General features: G+C 54.7%; 1 protein-coding gene across 4 annotated transcripts; it reads right to left on the minus strand.

Moving 5' to 3' along the window:
- Positions 1-436: 436 nt before the first annotated feature.
- On the minus strand, positions 437-23490 carry Cad (carbamoyl-phosphate synthetase 2, aspartate transcarbamylase, and dihydroorotase). Of its 4 annotated transcripts, XM_021635408.2 has the most exons (45): positions 23149-23490; positions 22815-22954; positions 20078-20207; positions 19057-19199; positions 18757-18898; positions 18230-18401; positions 17882-18067; positions 17629-17741; positions 17218-17363; positions 16839-16970; positions 16512-16745; positions 16162-16383; positions 15791-15979; positions 15450-15574; positions 15192-15322; positions 12047-12159; positions 11654-11898; positions 11237-11483; positions 10824-10922; positions 10446-10670; positions 10178-10360; positions 9791-10009; positions 9363-9530; positions 8588-8770; positions 8373-8477; positions 6927-7166; positions 6629-6710; positions 6282-6448; positions 5987-6151; positions 5701-5832; positions 5278-5479; positions 4734-4924; positions 4498-4638; positions 4244-4345; positions 3764-3860; positions 3422-3472; positions 3092-3136; positions 2826-2995; positions 2658-2732; positions 2039-2251; positions 1712-1837; positions 1409-1564; positions 1219-1320; positions 949-1043; positions 437-849 (listed from the first exon to the last, which is right to left on the minus strand). In XM_021635408.2, exons 1-45 carry the CDS (start codon positions 23483-23485, stop codon positions 747-749), a joined length of 6984 nt encoding a protein of 2327 aa, XP_021491083.2. In that variant the 5' UTR covers positions 23486-23490; the 3' UTR covers positions 437-746. The 4 variants fall into 4 exon arrangements, 3 of the variants coding, with proteins under 3 accessions (XP_021491083.2, XP_021491082.2, XP_021491085.2); XM_021635407.2 differs by lacking the exon at positions 3422-3472; XR_009584756.1 differs by lacking the exons at positions 437-849; positions 949-1043; positions 1219-1320; ... (3 more) ...; positions 2658-2732; positions 2826-2995 and having other exon boundaries at positions 3422-3540.
- Between the last annotated feature and the right edge of the window lie 86 nt (positions 23491-23576).

The raw sequence follows: 23576 nt of genomic DNA on the forward strand, positions 1-23576 counted from the left end.
CCTTAGCGCCTACTCTAAGGGCTCCAGGACAAAGGCTGCTTAGCTCTCCACGGCATCAGGCAGCAGTCCCCAGGGATGGTAAGAGGGGTCCTCACACTGATGGCAGCTGAAGAGCCCCGGGGCAAGGTTCTGAGGATGGGTGGTAACCCAGGCCACCGAAGGACAGGCTAAACAGGAAGCGTTAATGCTTGGAGGACAAGGAATCTCGGCAGTCCTCACCCAGGACACAGCCTAACTTTCAACAGGACCTAAGTGTTCTCCCAAGAAGGCCAAGCCCCACTGCTCAGAACACAGACTTCAACTTAACCCAGACGAGGCTGGACACCAGCCAGTCTCTAGGAGAGCTTTGATGTTAGGGGAACGCAAGCTGAAGAGAACCGAGTGTCAGCTCGAACCCCAGAGAGCCCAGGGGGAGTCTGTCATTCTACCAGACAGCTTCTGCTTGTCCACAGTGCTCACGAGGAAACACACTGTTTGCTCTTTATTATAATCAGTAGAAAAGTAACTGTACAGATTTGAGGTGTAAGAACGGAGATGAGGCAGAGGGGCCCCCAGTATCTGAGACTGCAACCCTGAGCCGGAGAGTACTCTAGTCTGGGGCCTAAAGCATGGTCCCTGTTTATATGGTATGTGCTCGGGCTCTCTGTATGTTCCAGGAGGCCTGCTAAGTGTGCTGCCCCCGTGGGGGGCGTCGGGATTCCTTGCCCAGAAGCTGGGCCTGAAGAGATGCACGAGGAGGCCGGGTCCTAGAAACGGCCTAGCACGGTGGCCAGCAGGGCCATGCGGATGTACATGCCATTCTCGGCTTGGCGGAAATAGGCTGCTCGGGGGTCCGAGTCCACCTCCACACTGCGAGAGAAGGAAAAACGTTGCCACACAGCTCCTATTCAGGGGGAGGGCTCTCCCACAGCCAGCCCAAGGGTAGCCTGGACAGAGGAGCCACGTCACCTTATCTCATTGACACGGGGCATCGGATGCATCACCACCATCTTCTTCTTGGCCCGGGTCATGATGTGGGGGGTGAGGATGAACTGACCGAAGCACTGTAAGGTAGACAGGGACCCCATTAGAGACTCAGGGCAGAAATGGCCACAGAGCACAGCTAAGGCAACCGAGGCATCTGGAACTTAACAGAAGCTCTGCCTGTGCCCCTTTCCCACGCTCATAAGGATGCCCGATAGCCCGGCCCCGGGCTTCTGCCTTAAGTCTCGTACTCACAGCTTCATACTCCTGGGCAGAGCCAAATCGTTCCTTCTGGATCCGAGTCATATAGAGCACATCAGTGTCAGGCAACGCCTCCTCGATGCTCTCGAAATCCTCCTGGAGGGGGAGCCCCGGTGAGTGCAGGGCCGAGTTCTCAGCACCCAGCCCCTGGGCCCCCGGTGTGGGCTGAGCCACCAGGACTCACCTGCTTGGTGCCTCGGGAAGCCACAAAGTCCCGCACGCTGGGTGGCATGCGCAGGCTGGGGGGTGCCACATAGCGTAGGCTCACGCGGTACTGGGTGAGCAGGCAGGCCAGGGAGTGCACCGTGCGCCCGTGCTTCAGGTCGCCCACCATGGTGATCTAAAGGAGACATCCCCACCACCGGACGGAGTCACAATAGGCGTCGCTCCTGCCGGCTCAGCGTCCGGGGCCTCCCGGGTCCGGCACACCCTGGCCTGGAGACGCCTCTTCTGAACTGCCTCCCACTCCAGTCCCCGGCGCCCTCACCGTCATGCCATTGACCGTCCCCAGCTCTTCTCGGATGGTGAAGATGTCCAGCAGGGCCTGAGTAGGATGCTCTCCAACGCCATCCCCAGCGTTGATCACGGGTCTGCGACAGTGCTTGGCCGCCAGCTGTGAAGATGGGATGCAGCGTGAAAACCCTGCCTCCTGCAGCTCGGCAGCTGCTCCTCGCCGGCACCTGGCACTTCCTGCATCCCTTCTTCAGCACCTAGCCCAACCTAAGCCTTGTGGTCACAGAAAACGGGCAGGCGGGGACACTGTGTTCCCGGTGCGGCCTCAGCCACCCCAGCCCGGAGCCCAGGCAGGCCTCACCTCCACAGCTCCAGGCTGGGGGTGCCGGAGCACCACAACATCAGCATAGCAACTCATGGTCTGCACCGAGTCGGCCAGGGACTCGCCCTTCTGGACGGAGGACGTGGCTTCCGAGAAGCTGAGAACAGCGCCCCCAAGCCGGGCCATGGCTGCCGCGAAGGAGCTACTGGTGCGGGTGCTCACCTCATAGAACATGGAGGCCATGACCTTCCCCTGGGGAAAGGACAAAGCGCAAGGGCTGCGTGTGAGCGCACCGTGGGAATGCGCACAGGGCGGCACTCGCCTCCCCACAAACAACGGGGTGCCGAGAGCCTCCCCTGACACCTGTCACAGCCTGACATTCCCATACTAGTGTCCCGGAACTAAAGCCATCCACGACTGTGGGTATGACCCCAAAGAGAGGCTATCCCAGCGGTCTCCATGGCTACCCCGAAGCAGAGCAGATGACCCCATATGTGGGGTCAGTCACTGCTGGGAGGAAGCCGAGGGTGCTTGCTGGTCCAGACCGGAAGGACCTTCCAGAGCAGAGCTGCTGATGGTGCAGCCTGTACGCATCCATGAGGGCCCACCGCACAGCCCTCCCGATGGGCCGGCACCGGCTGGGAACCACAGCTCTGACCTTCAGGATGTCGAGGCTCCGCTCTTTCTGCACCATCATCCGTAGTGTATGCGCCACATTGAACAGATGAGACATCTGTGGAAGATTTCAAGTCAGTCTCACAGACACCGCCAGCCACTCTCCAAACCCTCAAGAGCCCTGGGTGTCACCGTCCCGTCCCCCAGGTACCTGGTCTTTAGTGAACTGCTTGACGGACAGGATGTGTTGGCCCACTAAGGAGTGCAGCAGAGGGGAAGTCTGGGGGTGCAGCAGGCCGGAAGAGCCCAGGTTCTGGGGTGATGCCTGTCTAGGAACGGGCGGTGCCGGGTAGCAGGGGCCATCAGGAGTTCCCATCAGCTCTGCAGTGAGGGGTGGCGAGAACAGACTAGTCAGAAGGCTCCCGTACCTGAATCTGAGCACAGAGGCCGCCAGGTGGCTGCATCCGGTGGGCTCACCTGGCTCCACTACCTTCCTGGATGGCTTCTCTTTGGGTTCCTCGGCTGCAAATAACAGGAGAGGGGTCACCTGGGGGCCGTGGGGCGGTGGGCCCAAATCACAACGACCTCTGCTCCCAACGCTCATGTTAAAGCCACCTCAAATCACAGGAGCTACAGCAGGTTAGGGGAGGGCAGGAAGGACGCAGCAGCTATGGGGAAGGACCCGGGCCTCCCTGCGGCGCTGTGCTGTATTGGCCAAGTGTGCCCTCCCGGGGCCTTCCCAGCTGACATAAAGGATCTGAGGCAGAGGAGTGGCCAAGTTCACACCAACCAGCAAGCGGGATTTACCCCATGCTCGGCTGCCCCATGAGATCCCAGCTCCTGGGCGGAGGTACATAGCTGCCCACAACAGAAAGATGCCTGTGAGAGACGCTATGGGACCGCTCGCTTACTTCACGCTGTAGCAACTATTTTAGCCAAAGGAGAGTACAGTGGATCAGACTAGGAGCAAGGGAAGGAGAGTACGGCAGGTAAGGGGACAAAGGAGTCCTGAGAAGAGGAGCCTGAATCAGTTCCTGGGCACTGAGCCCCCAACCCTGGCCCATTAGGGATGCTCCGTGGCACCGCACCCATCCTTATATAAGTCAGTAGGAAGGAGCCTGCACCCTGTGCCCCAGGAACCCCTCTTACCTGGCAAACCCGGGTCAGAAGCTCGGTGGATCCGGGGTGGCAAGTGGAAGCGACCATCAGGAAGGCCTGGGATGACTCGGCGTGGTCTCTCAGGTGTCTGCAATGGAGATGGCCCAGTGGGTTGAAAAGCCGCTGACTGTGGAGGCCCCTGCACAACCCCTCGGGAAAAGCCGGTGGTCCCTTCAGCACCGAGCCCGCCCCACGCCACCTCTGTCTTGCTGCAGCCTCCCAACATGTTGTCAGCAGCAGGGAGCTAGCAACAAGGCCTGGGCAGACACCTCAACACCAGCCTGCGCCTCTTAGGGTTGGCTTCCTAAACTGAAAGCCAAGTCCGCTCTGCAGTCAGACAGGGAGGCAGGTAGTGTGAGTTCAACTATCAGGTACTGCATTTTCCACCAATGAAACTGCTGCTAGCCCAGCCCTAGGGCACACCCCTCTGGGCTGATGGCCAGATCCAGCCCTCGGGGGCAGGGTGGTTACCGTGGTTATTTCTGTGGTGGCAGGAGTTGCAGGAGGGGGCTGGGGAACTGTCCCCTGAGGCCACTTCCGTACATCTTGTCCATAGCCCGGGGGTACCAGCACCTGCACACAGAAGGCAAGGAGCATGAGGGGACAGGGAGTGCACACAGGGCTCTCAGAGAAGCAGGCGCCAGCAACAAAATGCCACTTGGAGACAGGGCAGTAGGTAAAATGAGAATGGTGCCCAAAAGGTCAAGCCGGGGCCATACACATACCTGTCCATCGATATAGGCCACCTCCCCTCGCAAGACCACACGGCGGATGGTGCCCTTCACCTTCTGCCCTTCAAACGGGGTCCAGCGGGCCTTACAGAAGGGCATGTGGCTAGGGATTGTCCACTCATGCTCCAAATCCACCTGTCCGAAGGGTCGAGGGGGACAAGGGCAAGGTCACACACAGTGCGACCTTTGAGGATGGAGATCTCCCAACTCCCAAGTCCTTCTCCCCACACCTCTACATAAGTGTCCTCTTGGAGGGGCAGGTGGAAGATCCGCCTGGGATTGTGGTGCAGTCGCTGGAGCACATCATCCAGACTGAGCCGGCCCTCACTCACGGCTGTCAGCAGTAACGGCAACATGGTCTCTAGCCCCGGGAAGCCAGGTGGAGGCTTGGGGCCACACTTCTCCTCCAAGGTATGGGGAGCTGTAAGGAAGGCAGCGATCACTCTGGGAAGCAGGCTCAGTCACCTTATCCCAAGACTTCTTCACTCTGAGCAACGCCACGCTCACTACCAACCCCAGGGGTCATGTGTTTCCCTGCTGTCCTCCTAAACGCACTTGGCCCCTGCACACAAAGCTTCTCATTTACAACCACATTTATCTTCATTCTTTCAAGCAGTACCTGTCAAGTACCTATTCACAGAGCAAGCACCGAGTCCCTGAGCTCACGGAGCCCAGGGTCTCGGCCTGGCTGCTGCCTTCTTCTTACGGCTGCCTCCCAGGCTTGAGTTGGGGCACAAGTATGCTGAGGTAGAGATGCACACTGGGCCCTCTTACCATGGTCTGAGGCAAAGCAGTCGATGACAGCCATATTCTCCCACAAGGCCTCCATATCCTCTCGGGAACCAAGCTCAGGCCGGACCTCTCCCCTCCCGGGTCCCAGGCGCTCCAAGTCGTCCCGGTTTAGGAACAGGTGGTGGGGTGCAACCTCACACGTCACTGGCAGGCCCTGAGCCTTGGCAGCTTTGATCAGCAGGATCTGCGGAGAGAGCAGAGCAATCCACAGGAGGCCCCAACATGCCCTGCCCTACCTACGAAGTCTCCATGCTTGGCATTCTTTCTCAGAACATGGAGGGCCAAATGGGTCAAGGGTACCACTGGTGAAGGCTCTCCCGACCGTTTCTGCCTCCAAGGACTCTGGTGACCTTTGGTCTCACTGGGAAAATGACAGGGGTACCAGGACCTCTGATAAACTCTCACCTCTTCCTTCCGAGCCACGTGACATATGTGCACTGGGCGCTGGGTCAGCTGAGCCACCATAAGGACCGCAGCAACACTCTGCCGCTCTGCATGGGCCACAATGGGGAGGTGGGAGGGCCATGTTTCAAAGTGCTGGGGACAGAAAGCATTGATGAGGGTAGATGATGAGCCTTGGATTCCCAGCGCTCACCAGCGTCCAGGGCCCTCGGAAACCCCCAATCCTCTGCTGGCAGCCCACGCAGATGAGGTCTCTAGCCAAGAGCAAATGTGGTGCCAGCCTGCCCACCTCCATCCACTGGGCCACACTGTCCAGCCGTAGCTCAGAGAAGGTCTCGTTGAGGTAGAGCTTCAGGCCCGCTGCAGACCCGGCCACAGCACCCAGAGTCCCTGCGTTTTCAGACGAGGCCCCAAGGAACAGGGCAAAGTCACAGCGGGCACCAGCCTCTGCCAGCTAGAGGGGATACACATAAGGTAAGGTTCACGGGCATCCATGCCCACACAAGTCAACAAGGTACCTGTGGCGTGGGTCACACGAAGGACAGAGGGAAAGAGGTTCAAGAAGGCAGGGGTTTAGCGCTCACCTTCTGGGCAAGGGCCAGAGCAGGGGCATCAATGATGGGAGGGCGGGTGTTAGGCATGGCACAAACCATGGTGACACCCCCAGCCAAGGCGGCGGCTGTGCCTGAGGCAAAGTCCTCCTTATGTGTCCCACCTGGTTCCCGAAGGTGCACATGGACGTCGATCAATCCTAGGAGAGTGAGTTGGAGGGAGCGGGGAGGACGGGATCAGAGTCGGTCAAGGGCACCATGGAACAATAGACTCTCGGGTCTTCAGTCTGTACCGTCCAGGGCAGACAGTCCTGCAGCTGTATTTAGCATCCCACCAGCCTCTAGGCAGCTGCTATCAGTGTCCCATGAGATTCACTTACCAGGCAGCCGCACTAGCTTCTGGGAGGTCATGCAGTCCACATGCACTTTCAAGGGAGGGGCTGGCCCAATCTGGCCCAGGGCCTGCAAGTGGAGAGCACCAACAGGACAGATGTAAAGGAGGAGCAGCCCGGGAGGTGAATGGGCACCCCGTTTCTCCACAACCCTTCTTTCCTCTCCATACCACCTCACTGCCTCTGGAGCCGCAAAGCTGTCCCATTTAGCACGGTCCTTTCACACCGCCGTCTCCCAGCACACTCTCCCCGCTACAAAGCTGCGGCCCCGAGGGGGCTGTGTTACCTCCACAAAGAGCTTGGTACACTTGATGTCAATGATGAGGGGCACAGAGAAATCAGCGGCCAGGCGCCGGGTACGGTAGCCCTTGGTGACGAAGGACGAAAGGCGCCGGCCCCCGGCTCCTCTCATCGACAGGTTAATCACCAGCTCAAAGTGGTTCTCGGCCAGCTGGTCCAAGATGCTCCGCTGCGGTGGGCACTCGCCATCCACGGCCTCTTCGAAGTGCCAGTCCACGGCTGTCACCTGCCAGCCCAGAACTGGGGTCAGGGCCAAAGGGGGAAGGCAAAGGGGGAAGGCCCGACCCAAAGGGTCTGTCTGGCCCATGATGAGAGCGAGAATCTACAGGCTTGGGGACTAGGGACTGCCTCTCTCTGCTACTGGCCAGGTATAGTTCTCAACAGAAAAAGCATTTCTACAACGTCCAAGAAGCCAGGTCCCTAACATCAGTATGAGCTCACACACGTGGACACGTGTAAGATGTGGGAAGAAAAAAACACAAGAACGTTAACAGCGCAGGAGAACTGTCTTTGCTTTCTTCGTGCCTGTGTTATGGGTATTTGGTATATGGTATGTAAACATGTTTTTATTAACATTCCAAGTTGGGGATTTGAGTAGGTCCACTCCTGTTAAGTGTCTCGTTGGAGCGTGGTCTTTGCCAGGTGGAATTAGTTGAATTCTGCGGACTTAGGCGTAAACATGACAGCCCAGAGGAAGAAGGTGCGGCTCCGTGGAGGGGGCCCGCTTGCTGCTGGTTCGTGCTGCTGCTTTTGCTGTTTGCTGATCCGCCGGTCACCTGGACTTCGGGATAACTGGATACTGTGATTGCCCCCAAAAGAATCCTTACACCCTACCCAGCGGGAGGTAGCAGAGAGAACTCCGCCCCGTCTTCACTAACTTACTTTCTCTCCTACCTAGTGTTGGGTAGAAGGGAGGTAGAAGCATTTAAGAGACCCTAAATAAAGTAGGCTTGTTAAAAAAAAAAAAAAAAACAATCAAGGTCGGGGTGGCATCCAATGTGGCTCAGGCACAATGGGTACTTCCCGCTGTGTAGGGTGGTAGGAACACCAGTTCTGGGGGCAACACCAGTATCAGTCATCCAGAAACCCAGAAGTCCAGGTAGCCGGCAAATAGCAAATGCAGCAGCAGCAGCAGCAGCAGCAGCAAGCAGTCCTCCTCCAAGCAGCCGCGCCTTCTTCCTCCGGGCTGTCATGTTTATATCCCTCAAAGTCCTCAGACTTCAACTAACTCCACTTGGCGGAGACCATGTTCTGCACGAGACACTTAACAGGTGTGGGCAAAGTAAAATTCCTCAGCTTGGGATTTTAACAAAAACATATTTACGTACCATGGAGCAAACACCCACAGCACACCTGTTCTACACTGGGGCAAGGGGAAAAGCGGAGACTCCTCTGGGGCCTGTTGGGGGGATGGCGGCGGGCGACTACCAACCTTGACGCCATGCTCGGTGTAGAAGTCTGCGGTGCCCAAGCTGGCATAGAGGCTGTAGCCCAGGCTCTCCAGCAACCGCACAGTCGGGAGCAGCTCACTTTTGTTCTAAGACCAAGCGGAGGCAAGTGAGCCAAGGAAGCTGAAGCCACGTGACTTCTGCCTCCCCTCCCTGGGTGGCCCCATTACCTTCCCTCCCTGGGTGGCCCTGGGGGTACCTTGTAGCTGCCGATGGTCAGCAGGATGTTCTTCTTTGGGATCTTAAAGCCGGTGCTGAGCATGGCTTTGAGGTAGGCCTCACAACGGCTCTCCCCAAAGCCAGCCACCTCTCCAGTACTGGTCATCTCCACACCCAGCACCACGTCAGCACCAGCCAAGCGCGAGAAGGAGAACTGGGGCACCTGGGGGAGCAGCAGCAGGACCAAAGTGTCAGGAAAAGAGGCAGAAAGGGGCCCTGCGCCCATCACAGCCACACGGCAGGGCTGGCCCTCCCTGCTGCTTCCATACTGCCTTCACTCTGGGGCTTTCCTGGCCCTGGACACGGACAGGAAATCCAACAGCCTCACCATTCTTGAGACTCGGTTCCACCCCGTCTCCCAAGCTTTCCGGGAGCACACTCCTCGTACATTTGGTTTATAACTCGGCTATGTAGGTGTATCACAGACTGTTCCATAACATGCTATTTTTGGACCAAACTTCTTTTGCCTCCTACAGGGTGAGCTCTGAAGAGATGATGACCACCTTATTATGCTGTGGCTGGGCAATGCCTGGCATGGATGATGGGTCACCTGCTCCTTGAGCGCCCTCCCTTAGTAGGGAGGCAGAGCACTTGCCCCTCACGCCTGAGGCCCTGAGTTCAAGTCTCCCGTAGCTCAAAAAACATAAAGTAAATTAAATAAAGCAGCCAGGTTCTCCCCAGTATAAAGAACCAGCTTTTTGTAACAATTACAGGATTTGTATACCAGGTTCAAGGGCCCCCGGGCCCCGACTTACCTTTACTCCCACGACTCCGGAGCCAGTCATGAGCCCCACAGGCTCTACTTTCTCCCCCATGATGATCCTCGTGGCCAAGGCTACGAGGTCAACACCCAGCGTCTTGGACACGAAGGGGAAGGAGCGAGAGACGCGCACGTTGCACTCGATAACCTTCAGCTGGTCGTCCTAGGGGAGAGACCCCCAGGTCAGGCCCTGTGAAGCCCGGGCGTTGGACACCGCCTGGCCAACCTTGGCTCGCACCCTCACCCTCCGTTCACCGAGACTGTCTCAACTGGGTGGCTGTTCCCAGCCCCGACACTGCCGTGAGCTCTGGAAACCACCCCTTCCCCAGCTCTGCTGCCTACACGGATGGGGGTAAGAGACAGCGCAGGGCTCTGAGGGACGGGTGAACTGTAGGCGCCCGTGCCCCCCTGCCGACTTATTACCTTGGCAATGAGCTGTAGATTGAAGGGCCCCGTAACCTGTAGCTCCTGGCCCACAGCATGCACAATGGCTTTGATCCGCTCCAGGGTTTTGGGGGTGATGTCTTGTGGGGGGGTCACCAGTGTGGCATCACCCGAATGCACACCTGCATTCTCCACGTGCTCAGAGATGGCGATGGCCGACACGAGGCCGTCGCAGGCCACGGCATCCACATCAATCTCCTGGAGGCAGACACAGGCAGCGGGCTGTGGGCTGCAGTTCCCCCTCCTTCCCTATGAAGCTCCCTTTGTGAGAAAGCACGGACACGACCCACTTCTCCCAGACCACTGCGCCTCTGACTCAGCAGGGCCGCAGCCCCTCTGGCTGGGGCTGAGGAGGGAGAGCCTCACCTTTGCTTCCTGAATGAATTTGGAGATGACCACAGGGTGCTCCTTAGAGACGGCTGCCGCACTGCTCAGGAAGCGCTCTAGGTCCCCGTCCGTGTAGGCCACATTCATAGCAGCGCCGCTGAGCACATAGGAGGGGCGCACCACGCAGGGGTAACCCACAGTCTGGCAGAACTGGCGAGCAGACTACGGGGACAGGGGGCTCAGTGGGGCTGTTCACACTCCCCCCCAAACAACATCCGCCCCCCCCCCCCCCGGCTTCCCGGCCTACCTCGAGGTCGCTGAGCTCACGCCACTGAGGCTGGCTGATACCAATGGTATCCAGCAGCCTAGAGAACTTGAACCGGTTCTCGGCTGAGTCGATGGCCTCAGGGGAGGTGCCCAGCACTCGGCACTGCTGCCGGTGCAAGGCCATGGCCATGTTGTTGGGGAGCTGCCCACCCATGGACAGGATCACACCTTCAGGGTTCTCCAACTCGTAGATGTCCATCACCACCTGTAGCACAGGGGAGGAACCAAAGGCAACGGACGGGCTGGAGGAAGCCTTCCTGTTTACGCTACCCTCGAGCTGGTTCGGTACCAACGAGCCGGGCCGCTCAGCCCGTGGAGGTCATTCCCTGGGCGCCTTGGTAACCCTCCCCGCTCTCACCTCAAAAGAGATCTCGTCGAAGTAGAGTCGGTCGCACATATCATAATCGGTGCTGACGGTCTCTGGGTTGTAGTTCACCATGATGGTCTTATAACCCATCTGCCGAGAGGAAGCGGGGTACGTTAGGGGTTAGGAGCAAGTGCAGAGAGGGGCTGAGCCAACATCCCCACTGCAACACGCCGGCCTGCCTGCTTCCCGTGAGACAGCTACATAGGTAGGCACCATGTTGGGGAGAGGATGCAGGTAGCAGGAGAGGCAACAAGAGAGCTTCAGGAAGGTCCCTAGCCCCAAACCTGCCACAGAAGGCTGCTTTGATAGGGCTTCTCTTCACTCCTAATTAACAGGAAGAGCCAGGATCTACGCGGGCGGACAGGCACCCGGCAGGGAAAGCGAGGAGACAGGGAGGCTCTGACCTTGCGGAGCTGCTGGATGCAGCCTACGGCGCACCAGTCGAACTCGACACTGGAGCCGATGCGGTAGACGCCCGAGCCGAGGACCAGGACGTGAGGCGTCCGAAAGGCAAGGTCGTGGGTGTTGCCCCAGTACGTCAGGTACAGGTAATTTGTCTGCGCCGGCCACTCAGCCGCAACTGTGTCAATCTGCTTCACGGCTGGGCAGATCCCCAGTTCCTGCCGGAGCTTCCGAACGGCCAGCTCTGTGCTAAAGGAACAGAAATAGGGGCTTCGGGAACAGGGTATACTGGCGAAGCAAGTGCTGGGGATAATAGGAAAAACATCCAAGGTTCCCCACCAACGGCCCTCCTGATGCAAGAGCTCCCTCCCCACGCTTCTTGGCCTGAGGCCCTCGCCACCCTCACCACCGTCTCTGACCTCAGGACTGCAAGGGCAATTTGCTTGTCTGAGAAGCCAAGGCATTTGGCCTGGTACAGCAGGTGCTGGGGCAGAGGCTGTCCGCGGTGTTGTTCCAGCAACTGGGCATGGGTCACGATGCGCTTCATGCGGTGCAGGAACCAGCAGTCAATGCGGGTGAGCTCGTACAGGCGCTCCACCGAGTAGCCAGCCCACAGGGCAGCAGCCACCACAAAGATCCGCTTGTCTGTAGGCGTCTCCAGCTCCTGTCGGGGAGGAGCACAGACGGGTGGATGCAGGACAGGGAAGTGGAAAGCCACCAGCTTGCTGCTGCTGTTACTGTCACGCTCCAGCAGAGGGGTGCTGTGGAGCGGGGCCCACGCCCGGGTGCTTTCGGAGAAGGGACCCGCTTACCACATCGCTGACTGGCTTCACTGTATGGTCAAAGCCCACACAGTTCTCATCTACCATCCGCAGGGCCTTCTGGAAGGCCTCTTCGAATGAACGTCCAATGCCCATGACTTCACCTGCAGGAACAGGATGGGGGGCTCAGAGGGTGCGGGTGGTATGTGTGGGTATACCCAACACGCTCATGGGTTTAAGTTCAATCTTTGGTCGGGTCTCAGGGCACTCAAGACAGTGGCACTCAGGCTACTTCTCCATGAAGAGCCTTAAAAGCAGCCTCTTTCCTACCATCTCCACAGACAGGCACAGGCCGTGCTGTGCGCGAGTGTGGAACTGGCACACCTACAACGGGCCTGTGGAGACTGGAACCTGTTGGTTAGCAGCAAACTACTGATGGGTGGCCAGTTATTTGGCTTGCTTTGATCACACCATCATGGCACCATCTGGAATGTTTCATCCTAGAAACATTAAAAGAGTCTGGAAAATGATCCCACTGTTCCTGAAACCATCAACGGCATTTAAACGCCCACGGATGGTGCGCACTTTTAAATCCCAGCACTAGGGAGGCAAAGGCAGGAGGATCTCTGTTTGAGGCCAGCCTGTTCTACAAAGCAAGTTCCAGGATAGCCAGGACTAATGTAGAAAGACCCTGCCAGCCAGCCTAGCCAGTCTTTAAAGAGCCTCAGGCCAGTCTTGAGAGAAAAAGAAAAAGGGGTGGGGGGGGCAGATTATCCTCTGACCTCCTTACACTCTTGCTCATACCAGTCCACCCCCCCCACCAAAGCCACACCCAGACAGCATGAGTTTTTCTCCCTGGACTTTTCCCCTATGTAAGTTTTATATACAAGTAATAGTATATGCACAAATTTCTGCTGATCCCCCATCATAAGCACCTCCCCAGATAGCTACATAACCCCGTCAGCGCTACTTCCTTTCTTGTATGCTTTCCCATAATTTAACTGCTGAATTACTAAAGGACACTTAGCTTTTAAGTGTTGATCCTTGTTAAGGGAGCCTGTGGTATTTTTTTGTTTTGGGTTACTTCTTAGAAAAGATTCCCAGAAGCCCAAGGGCCATAGGTAAGAGCAACTGTGTAGCCCTTGTTAAATCCTTTAAGTACCAATTGCACCACAGAAGCTCCTGTCTTAGATACAAAGTATAAAGTGCAGCCAACTTCCTGAGAGGCTGGAAGGGGCACTTTCAGATGACTTTTTTTGCTAACCCTAGTGTCTTGAAGGGTGAGTGTGGTGGCTCACCCCTGTAATCTCGGCCTCTGTGAAGCAGAGGCAGGAGAATCACTAAGTTGGAGGCCGAACTGTTCTACACACAGCAAGTTCCAAGCTATACAGTGAGATACTGTCTACAGCCCAGAGGGGATGGGAGTGTTATCAAGAGAACAAAGCAGGAGGATTTTAAGAGTTTGGGGACGATGTCTGGGCTACACAGCGACTACCAGGCCATCATCTACAGAGTGGCTAGCTGGGCAGCCAGAGACACTCAGCTAGAGCCCGTCTCAAACAGACAAAAACAAAAACAAAGAAAGTTATAAAAGGTTAGCAGGAAGAAGATGGCATTTCCAGAAGACAAGAGGGTGTGTAAGACATTTCAAAGTGTCAGCTGAAAATCAATCTTTGATTGTCCTATTTCCAATCCACTTATTCTAGCCGTGATTTAATTATGGCTCCATTCCCATGTTTATTATAATTTTCATATAACAGAAATTCATCTCCAGAAGGAACATCTTGGCAGTGTTGTAGGATTTCTAAAAATTCTGAAATAATATCTGAGCTCAGTTACTTGTTTAAAAGCCACCCCTGCTCTAAATGGAGACCGGAGCACAGTGACACCCTTATCCAAATTAGCCGGCGGCACCTGAGCTGGCACATAGGCACACTTCTCTCCAGTAAGTCAAACACAGGACCGCAAACACACCTGCTGGAGTCCAGCCTGATTTACCACTCACATTAGTGACTGCCACACATACACAGTCTGGTGGGGTTTTGTTTTTGAGATGGGGTCTCGCCCTTATGGTTTGGGTTAGCACAGAATTCCCTGCTTTAGTCCTGGACTCTCCAACTGGCCTTGAACTCCTCCCAAGTGCTAAAGCTCTTTGTTATCTTGTTCTGATCTTAACTCTGTGTTAAAACAAAACAAAATTCCATTGTAGATACTGGAACTTGTTGCAGCTTATGGCAACAGTCTGAACCTCTGGTGGCCGCCCAGCTATCTGGCTTGCTTTAATCACACCATCTGGAATGTTTTGTCTATTAGAATATTAAAAAGTTTGGATAAGAGGGAGGTGATCCTACTATTCTTTGCACCCACCCATGGCCAATTACATTTTAAAATACTCCTACAAAATGCCGGAGGAGAAGATGCCCTGAGAATGGCTAGCCCCATGGTCATTTTGGTTCACTGAGAGGAGCTTGCCTGGTGACCTGAGTTCAATTTCTGGAACTCCTGAGAAGGTGGAAGGAAAGAACCAACTCTGAAGTTGTCCTGACTCCCACACCCTGACTGTGGCATGCGCACCCCGCCCTCTAATATATCACACACACAGGCACAATAATAACAAAATTTAAGACTTAAGAGGATTCACAGGAAAGCAACAGTAACTGTTCCCCTGAATAAATACTTAAACAGTGAATAAAATGTCACTGGCGTTTATCAACCTAACAATGTGTGAGGCTGTGCATAAGATGGCACGAGGACAAAGTGTCTCAAGGATAATGGGAGCAGTGGACAACGGACTCACAACCAGCAGCATTTGGCTCTTCTGGGGGCCCTCAACCATGTCACTTTCCTCCTGTGGCCCCTCTAGTCACTAGTTTGCTAAATAAGAGATCAAGTAATCTGCTCCCAGGAACTATGTTCCAGCACAGGTTTCCAGATGACTTTGACCCCTGTTCCTGATGAGGATAACTAACTCGAAATGTACCCACTAACTCTGAGAAACCCCATCTGTCTGTCTGTCTGTCTATCGGCTTTTCAAGACAGGGTTTCTCTATGTAGCCCTGGAACAGCCTGAAACTCGCTCTGTAGACCAGGCTGCTCTCCAATTGACAGAGAATTGCCTGCTTCTGCCTTCCAAGTGCTGGGATCAAAGGTGTAGAACCCTTGGTTCTAGCAGGACCCACAGGAGTATGAAACCCACCAACACTCTTCATGCAGCTCCCAATCTTCGTACTGACACGGAGGAACTTGCTGAGGTCCCAGCGAGGAATCTTTACCACGCAGTAGTCCAGGCTGGGCTCAAAGGCTGCCGTTCCCCCCGTAACAGAGTTCCTGAGCATTAGTAAGTCGGGGTGCCAAAAAGAGAAAATAGGGTGAGCTTCTAGTCCTTCCCACAGGCTCTGTCCTGTGAATATTTTCAACTCCTCCCTCCCCTGGACACCAGGATCCCCCGTTATACCTGAGCTCTGGCAGAGGGATGCCCAATGCTAGCTTGGCTGCCACATAAGCTAACGGATAGCCTGTGGCCTTACTGGCCAGGGCAGAGCTTCGGGACAGCCTGGCATTTACTTCAATGATGTAATACTGCAAATGGGAAGAACAGAGAAAGTCATGGTACCCGGCCTAGAAAAGAGCTCACAAGGAAAGCCCATCGCTTCTTCAATAGAGGCGGAGTGAGAGGCCCAATCCTAACCAGGACAATCCTGGCTTCACCCCAGGATGAACAGGGCCAAAAAACCCCTTAACCTTGAGGCCCAAAGACCAAGGTTAACGGCTGCAGGGCCAGCTTCACGTCCTCACCTGCTCGGACTCTGGGTTCAAGGCGTACTGCACATTGCACTCTCCAACAATCCCCAGGTGCTGGGTGACCTTGATAGCTGTTCGTCGCAGAAGCTGGTACTCTCTGTCATTCAGCGTCTGGCTTGGAGCCACCACTATCGACTCACCAGTGTGGATGCCCAGTGGGTCTAAGTTCTCCATGTTACACACCTACAAAGGGGGTCACTGAGGTCACCAACAAAGGAAGTCAAAAGAGCAGCTGAGGCTACGTCCCCAGGCACTATGTCTGGAACTATGCTACCCTGGGTCCAAACGACAGAGAACTCTCTGAAGAGATCTCTGTCCTTCCAAAAGTTCAGAATGTCTGGGCCACCCTGCGCCCCATCACTCACCGTCACACAGTTGCCATAGGCATCCCTCACCACCTCATATTCAATCTCCTTCCAGCCCTTCAGAGACTTGTCTATTAGCACCTGGCTGGTATGGGCAAAAGCTGGAGCCACAAGAGCTGAGAGTTCCTCTTTGGTGGAAGCGAAGCCAGAGCCGAGACCACCCAGGGCAAAGGCTGCTCGCACCAGCACGGGGTAGCCCAGTCGCTCAGCAGCTGCCTGAGCCTGCAGGGAGTGGAAGGACAAGAACCGACAAGCCATTGGCTACTGCCCAGAGAGGGCTCTTGCACCCGAAGGAAATAAGATCCAGAGGAAACGACATCATCCCACTTCTAACCAACCACCTGACAAACCTGTTCAAGAGAATTTGCCGCTTCACTGGGGGCTACGTGCTCTCCAATCTCAGCCATCCTGGCAGCAAAAGCTCGCCGGTCCTCAGTCAGTTCAATAGTCTCCACAGGGGTACCCAAGACCCTGACCCCATACCGAGCTAGTACCCCAGCTTTGGTCAGCTCCACGCCACAGTTCAGGGCTGTCTGGCCCCCAAAAGTCAGTAATACACCATCTGGGCGTTCATTACGAATCACCTGAGGGAGGAGACAAAAGCAGCTGAGGAGACCAGAGTGGCCAGTGAAAATGCCCACCAAGAGTCCCCTCCGCAGGCCTTATCTGAGTCATACCTGGGTTACATAGTGAGGTGTTATGGGAAGAAAATAGACCTTGTCTGCCAGCCCCTGAGAGGTCTGCACTGTGGCGATGTTGGGGTTGATTAGCAATGTCTGGATGTTCTCTTCCTTTAGGGCTTTAATTGCCTAATAGAACACAAATGGCCTGTCAGCCTCTTCTACAGAAGACAGAAGCCTCAGGCCAGCATTTCTCCTCTTTCCTTCCTTGTGCTCTCAGTCCTTAGTGACTTTTATTCGTCACTGCCTCAACCATCTATACACCCGCAGACCTCCTGATCCATTTCCTCCCTGCAAACAACACTCATGCCTTACTCTTTCTCCTTACAACTCCCTGGGTCACCCAGCCATCCAGATGGAAGGCTACATGCCTTACCTGAGAGCCTGAGTAGTCAAATTCTCCAGCCTGGCCAATGGAGAGCCCCCCTGAGCCTAGGATCAGAACCTTCCGTGGTGGCGGAAGCCCAGAACCAGGAATGGGAAGCCCAGGAGGACAGAGGCGCTGAGCCAACCGCTCTCTAACTGTGGATGCAATGAGAGTCACAGAGTATTAGAGTGGGACTCCAGAAGACACCCGGATTAGACCCCTCGCTTTCAGAAAAGCACAGAGTGGCAGAGAGAGGATGAGAACCCAGATCCACCTGCGGAGTTCCTAAACAGAACCACCGAAGTACCCACACTGCCTCTCTTACCTCCCGAAACTAGCTTTTAGAGTATGTCCCTCTTAGGCTTATCCTGGAGCTAGCCCTGTTCTTCCGTCCAGGTCCTGGTTCTTACAGGAGCTTACCTGTCTGGGACTCTGAGTTCCCAGCTACAGCCTCTCTCACAGTTTCGAGAAATACATCAAAAAGCAGTTCCATATCTGAAGGGCCAGGTCGGTGCTCTGGGTGAAACTGGACACTATTGAAGAGATTGAATGACAAAACCTTTGACATCACTGCTATGGCTGCAGTAGCCTCAGGCAGGACCACGGTCCACTGCTGTGCCTTGTTTTCCCATCCTCGTGGTCCCTTGTCACCCTACTGCACGCCCATGCCCACCTGAAGAAGGGCAGGCTATCATGCACAATGCCTTCATTGGAACAGTCGTTGGCGTTGGTGAAGAGAGGCGCCCAGCCTGCCGGCAGCGAGTCTGCATCCACAGCGAACCCGTGATTCTGAGATGTCAGAAAGCAGCGCCCGGTACCCACCAGTAAACAGGGCTGGTTGTGGCCTCGGTTTCCGTATCTGGAGACAGGACACCGAGTCACAACCCTCTCACGAGCCTCTTGCCCACTACCTGAAACTCGGCACTCTCAGATCTCATCACTCCCGACAGTTCCATACCAGTAACCCCCAAGTCTCAGAAGACTGCTAAGTGCGTGCTCCTTCTTCTCCCACAAGCCCCACCTCATCTTGTAAGTTTTGGCCCCAATGGCTAAAGCCAACAGCTGGTGTCCAAGGCAGATTCCAAACACAGGTCGGGGATTAGGCTCAGACAAAACTCGACTCAGTGTGGCTACCACACCAGGATAAGAGGCAGGATCACCAGGTCCATTACTTAGGAAGAGACCATCATATTCTGGAATGGGCAGAAAAGGTTGATGTAAGACAGAATTTCAAAGACACCCAAGGGCTGATGAAATGCTCAGCAGAAAAAAAAGCACCAACTGTGCAAGCCTGATGGCCGATCCCCAGAACCCATGACAGCCGAGACCTGGCTCCTGAAAGTTGTGCCCTGGCGCACACCTGCACCTCCCCCTACTAGAATAATTTAAATAGTATAATAAAGACACACATCCATCCCCGAGCACAAAAAGTGGAACCCTGGTCTCTAGCTTCCTTCCTGCAACTCATGCTGACCTGCATCAGCTGTGCTGTGGGATAGCTCTTCCGCCCAACCCAAGCCCCTGTCTGGACGGGCCCCAGATACTCACTCTGACTGTCTAATTCGTGGTTCCAGGGCACCACGGTAACCTCAGCCCCACGCTGGCAGAGACACCGGATCTGATTATACTTGAGCCCACAGTCCAGAGCAAAGATCCGAGGGGCCCCGCCTGCATTGAATACCCGTGGAGTCTGGGGAGCAAAGAGCAGCAGTTGGCAGCTGGGATCACCAAGTGTGAGACAGGCCCGTACCAAACCCCATCTCTGATGTCCTTGAGTTCACCCCAACCGTGGGCAGAAAAGGAACCCCTCATCTGCCTGCAAGCATGAGCTACTCTCTCCCTCTGTACCTTAATAGAGACCTCTGGTGCCAGGGGCCTGGCGTTGGGGTCCACGAATGGCAGGGCTGAAGGCTCCGTCCCATTCTGGACCAGCTTCCCCAGAAGAGACCCTTGTTCCCGCAACTTCTTAGTCAGCTCCCGAGTGTCCACTCCTGTCAAAACAGCACAGCCTCAGGGGACTGCTCCCACTCAGTCATCGGTGAGGGGACATGTCCAGGGGCACTCCAGCTCCACAGCCCTGAGTCACACACAACTGTCCTCATGGGCATCAGAATCCTGCAGCAGCACCCTGCTGGAAGGACGGCCACGAAGTAAGCTTGTCCAAAATATCACACCCAAATTAAACTACGATCTAGACAGATCTAACTAGTGAAAATAACCCCCCAAGGAATAAGAACACAAGCTGGACAAGGTGGTGCGTGTCTATAGCCTTGGCACTTGGGAGGTGGCACACAGATCATCCTTGGCTACACAGTGAGACTGAGGCAAGCCCGCGCTTGTCCGGGAAAGCCCCAAACCAGCTGGACATGTTGGCCCATGCCTTTAATCCCAGCACCGATGGAGTTCTGTGAGTTCGAGGCCAGCCTGGTCTACAAGTCCAGTCCAGGAGAGCCAAGGCTACACAGAGAAACCCTGTTTTGAAAACAAAACAAAACAAAACCAACATCCTCCCCCAACACACACAAAAAGAGACTATATAATTATCTTAAAGAAAAAAGTTTTTTGCATTTTGTATACATATTAACAGACATCTGTACTGATGATCCAGTGGGAACATAGCTGCCTTTCAGACTCGTGTTACCCAAGTGCAATGTAACAATTAGAAAATTCCGAGAGTCAGATTTAAATGGCCGAAGCAGGAGCAGGGTTTGCTCTCTTCAGAATGTTTCCTTCTGGGCGATGGTTCAGGCTCTTCTCCAATCTAAGCTTTGCACATTTTGCATTACTAAACAGACTTCAGAAACCCCCTTCTGCTTCCTTCCACGCACGCACCCCGGACTCCACCCGGACATCCCCTGCGCTGTCATACCTTGGAGGCCGGGGATGCCACGCTGCTGCAGCCACTCGTGCAGGGTGCAGGCGGCGCTCCAGTGGCTGGGCGTGGGACAGCACTCTCCCACCACCAGTCCTGCCACGTGGATCTCTGAGGATTCGAACCACTACAGGGGGAGAGAGGAGACCGTGAGGACTACGTCCCTCCACGGACTGCCCACTGGCCCTCTGCTCAGCCACACAGGACAGTGAGTAATTCCTACAAAACACGACACACTCCCTGCTTCTACGCAGTCCTTTTTAGTAACTTTGCATTGTCCCATATAAACACTGAACACGGGTCCAGCGTGTCCAAGAAGGGAGAGTGGCACTTTCCTTGTCCAAAAGGGAGCTCATAAATCCACCTCTCCCTGATCGCCCCACTCCTACATATCCACTGCAAGCCAGCTTCTTCCGGGACTGACCCTTCTTTGCACTTCTTCCTTGCTACTGACAACGTGCCGTGATTATGTACTTGCACCTGACAGCCTGAATCCTCAAGTATCTACTGAATGGCCACTAGGCGCAGGCTTTGTAACAGATGTCAAGAAAAAGGCAGTGAGCATGGAAAGGTACAGCCCCTTGTCTTTACAGGGTAAAATTCCAACTCAGGGAGCCAGAAACTAACAAGATAATATAAACAAAAGAGGACACTAATTTATATAGTGTGACAAAAACAAATAAGATATTCGCACAGGACATTACCATAAAACAAAGATTAAAATAAATAAATAAAGCTAGCCAGGCATGATGGTACACACCTTTAATTGGAACTCAGAGTTGGCGACCAGCCTGGTCTAGAGTAAGTTCCAGGGCAGCCAGGGCTACACTGAAAAACCCTCTCTTGGGACAAGTGTGAGACAAGGCCTCGCTACACAGTACTGGCTAGCCTGGAGCTAGCAACATTGACCAAGCCTACCTCTGCCTCCCCAGGCCTGGGGGTAAGGAAAAGGGTGCCATCTGCAAGTTGCAAAGTTTTTGTGGGAGGGATTACATTATATTCAAGCCAGGCTGGTGGCACGTGGGAAAAATGCTGGTAGTTTGAGGTCGGTATGGTTTCACACAGTGAGCAGAAGACTAGCTGGGGCAAGACACTGTCTTAAAAAGAACTGAGGAAGAGAGGGAGAAAAGAAAGGAGGGAGGGGTACAAAGTAGCAAAATCTTGTCTCAATGTAAGTTTAAAAAAAGAAAAAATCAAGTTACATTTAAAGGCAAAATACTGACATTTGCAATCCCAGCGTTTGCTGGGACAGATACCTGCAAACCAGTGTGGGTCACACACTGAGCTCTTGCCCTTACAAGAATAAAATAAGACATGCCACACTTGTCATCCCAGCACTACGGGACAGCCCAGGAGAGAGGGTTCTGACTTTGAAGGTCTTTCTGAGCTGCTGCCTTGGGGATCGGAAGGGTGTCTGACAGACCCTCCCCAGGCTAAGCGATTAGATCCATGTACCTCTCGGAGTGCTGGGATTACAGGTGTGAGCCACTGTGTTTAGCAAGATTTATTTGCTACTTATTATATATGCAGTGTTCTGCTGGCATGTGCACCCAGAAGAGGGCACAGATCTCATTATAGATGGTTGTGAGCCACCATGTAGGAACTCGGAACCTCTGGAAGAGCAGCCAGGACTCTTACTCGAGCCATCTCTCCAGCCCCTAAAAGGCCTTTCTCATATCACAACTCTGGAAGCAAAGGCGGGTAGATCACTGGGAACTCCAGGACAACCAGGGTTACACAGTGAGACTGTATGGAGGAGTCCAGGTGGTGGTCAGTGTCACTGGTGTATTGATAAACTTGCCACTAGAGGGGTGTAACACCCGTTTACAGTTCTCACCAATTTACATTATCCAAAAGCAGTCTGTAAGACTGGAAACAGGACTTAAGCAGGTCGTGTGAAATACTGCATGTAGGCTATGGTGACTTCTATCATTATCTTAATGGTGTGTTGATATCTGCCCTTAGCTCTCAGAGGCAACTTAGTTTCCAGATTTCACAGAGAGGGTGTAGGGGCTCACTGTTTGAGGAAATTTGAGATTTTTATCTAGAGGTAAACACTATTGCAAAGCAGAAAATGAAACAAGGCCCAGTAAGGCAAGCAGATGATCAATGTCACTGATATGTAGATAAACTGGCAGCCATCAGTACTAGAAGATGCATGATCCCTGTTTCCAGTTTCTCACCAATTTACATAATCCTAAAGCAGTGTTTCTCAATCTCTGGGTTTCGACCCCTTTGGGGTCAAATGACCCTTTTACAGGAGTCACCTAAGATCAGCGGAAATATCAGATATTTACATTACAGTTCACAACAGTGGCCAAATTACAGTTCTCAAGTAGCAACGAAAAATAATGTTATGGTTGGGGGTCACCACAACATAAGAAACTGTATTAAAGAGTCGCAGCTGTTTACTCTTAGGACTCTGCTACAAAAAACAGAAAAAAACTGCTCCTTACAAATAACTAGAACTCACACCTCTTGCAATTTTGGGAACTCCCAAAAACCCTCGCCATTTCCCTGGACCTCATTGAGCTCACTACACACAAGACTCTCAGAGGGGTGACTCCTGAGGGCTCCAGCTCTCTGCCTTTCAAGGCACCTAAAAGCCTTGTACCCAGGGTCGCCTTAGTCCATGTGGCTGTTTTCCCCAGGATGTCTAGCGGAGTGTCAGTGCCGTCGCCTCACCGTTAACTTATCTGGGAAGGGATGTAGAGAAAGCACTGGGCGTGACTACCTTGCTCAGGCCGAACTCGTCCTCTTCATCTAGGGGAATGCCGTAGTTACCGACGAGTGGGTACGTTAGCACTAAGATCTGAGCTTTGTACGAAGGGTCAGTGAGGGCCTCCGGGTAGCCAACCATGCCGGTCTGAAACACTGAAGAAAGGCAGGGCTGAGTTCTGGCAAAGGCACCCCGAGCGCAGTAAATCCCGGAGGAGATGACTGCTTCGGTCATCAGTGGCGAAAGGGAGCTGGGGCTGGGACACCGGATCGGGGAGGGAAGTGTGCAGGCGGGGTGGACAGGTTAAGCAGAGTGGGATGAGGTCGGCAGCCCGCCCGGGCTTGCTTACCCACTTCCCCAGCAGTCGACACAGCGGCCCCAAAGGGCCGGCCCTGCAGAACCGACCCGTCCTCCAACACCAGGGCCGCCATGGGGTCGGAGCTGAGACGGGGCGAGCACCGAGACGCGGGAGGCGCGGCGAGCCCCACTGGAACCAAGTGAACACCGCGCGCCGGAGTTGGTCCACGTGGCTCGCTGCGCGGGGCGCTGGAGAGCAGGCGGACGCGGCAAGCGGGAGCCCTAAGCGTACTGAGCTGAAACACGACTGCGACGGCGCAGGCAGCCGGCAGCGTGAGGGGCGGGGCCGGGCACGTAAGGGGCGGGACCATGGGGTGGGTGCACAGCATCTACGCCGAACGAAACCGTGCAGACCCCGGAAACCCGACTCTTCCCAAATCAGTCCGTCAGACAAGAAACACGCAAAGGCAGGGCAGTAAT

Source organism: Meriones unguiculatus, chromosome 1 (genome assembly GCF_030254825.1).
Source record: "Meriones unguiculatus strain TT.TT164.6M chromosome 1, Bangor_MerUng_6.1, whole genome shotgun sequence".
In the NCBI taxonomy this organism is placed as follows: domain Eukaryota; kingdom Metazoa; phylum Chordata; class Mammalia; order Rodentia; family Muridae; genus Meriones; species Meriones unguiculatus.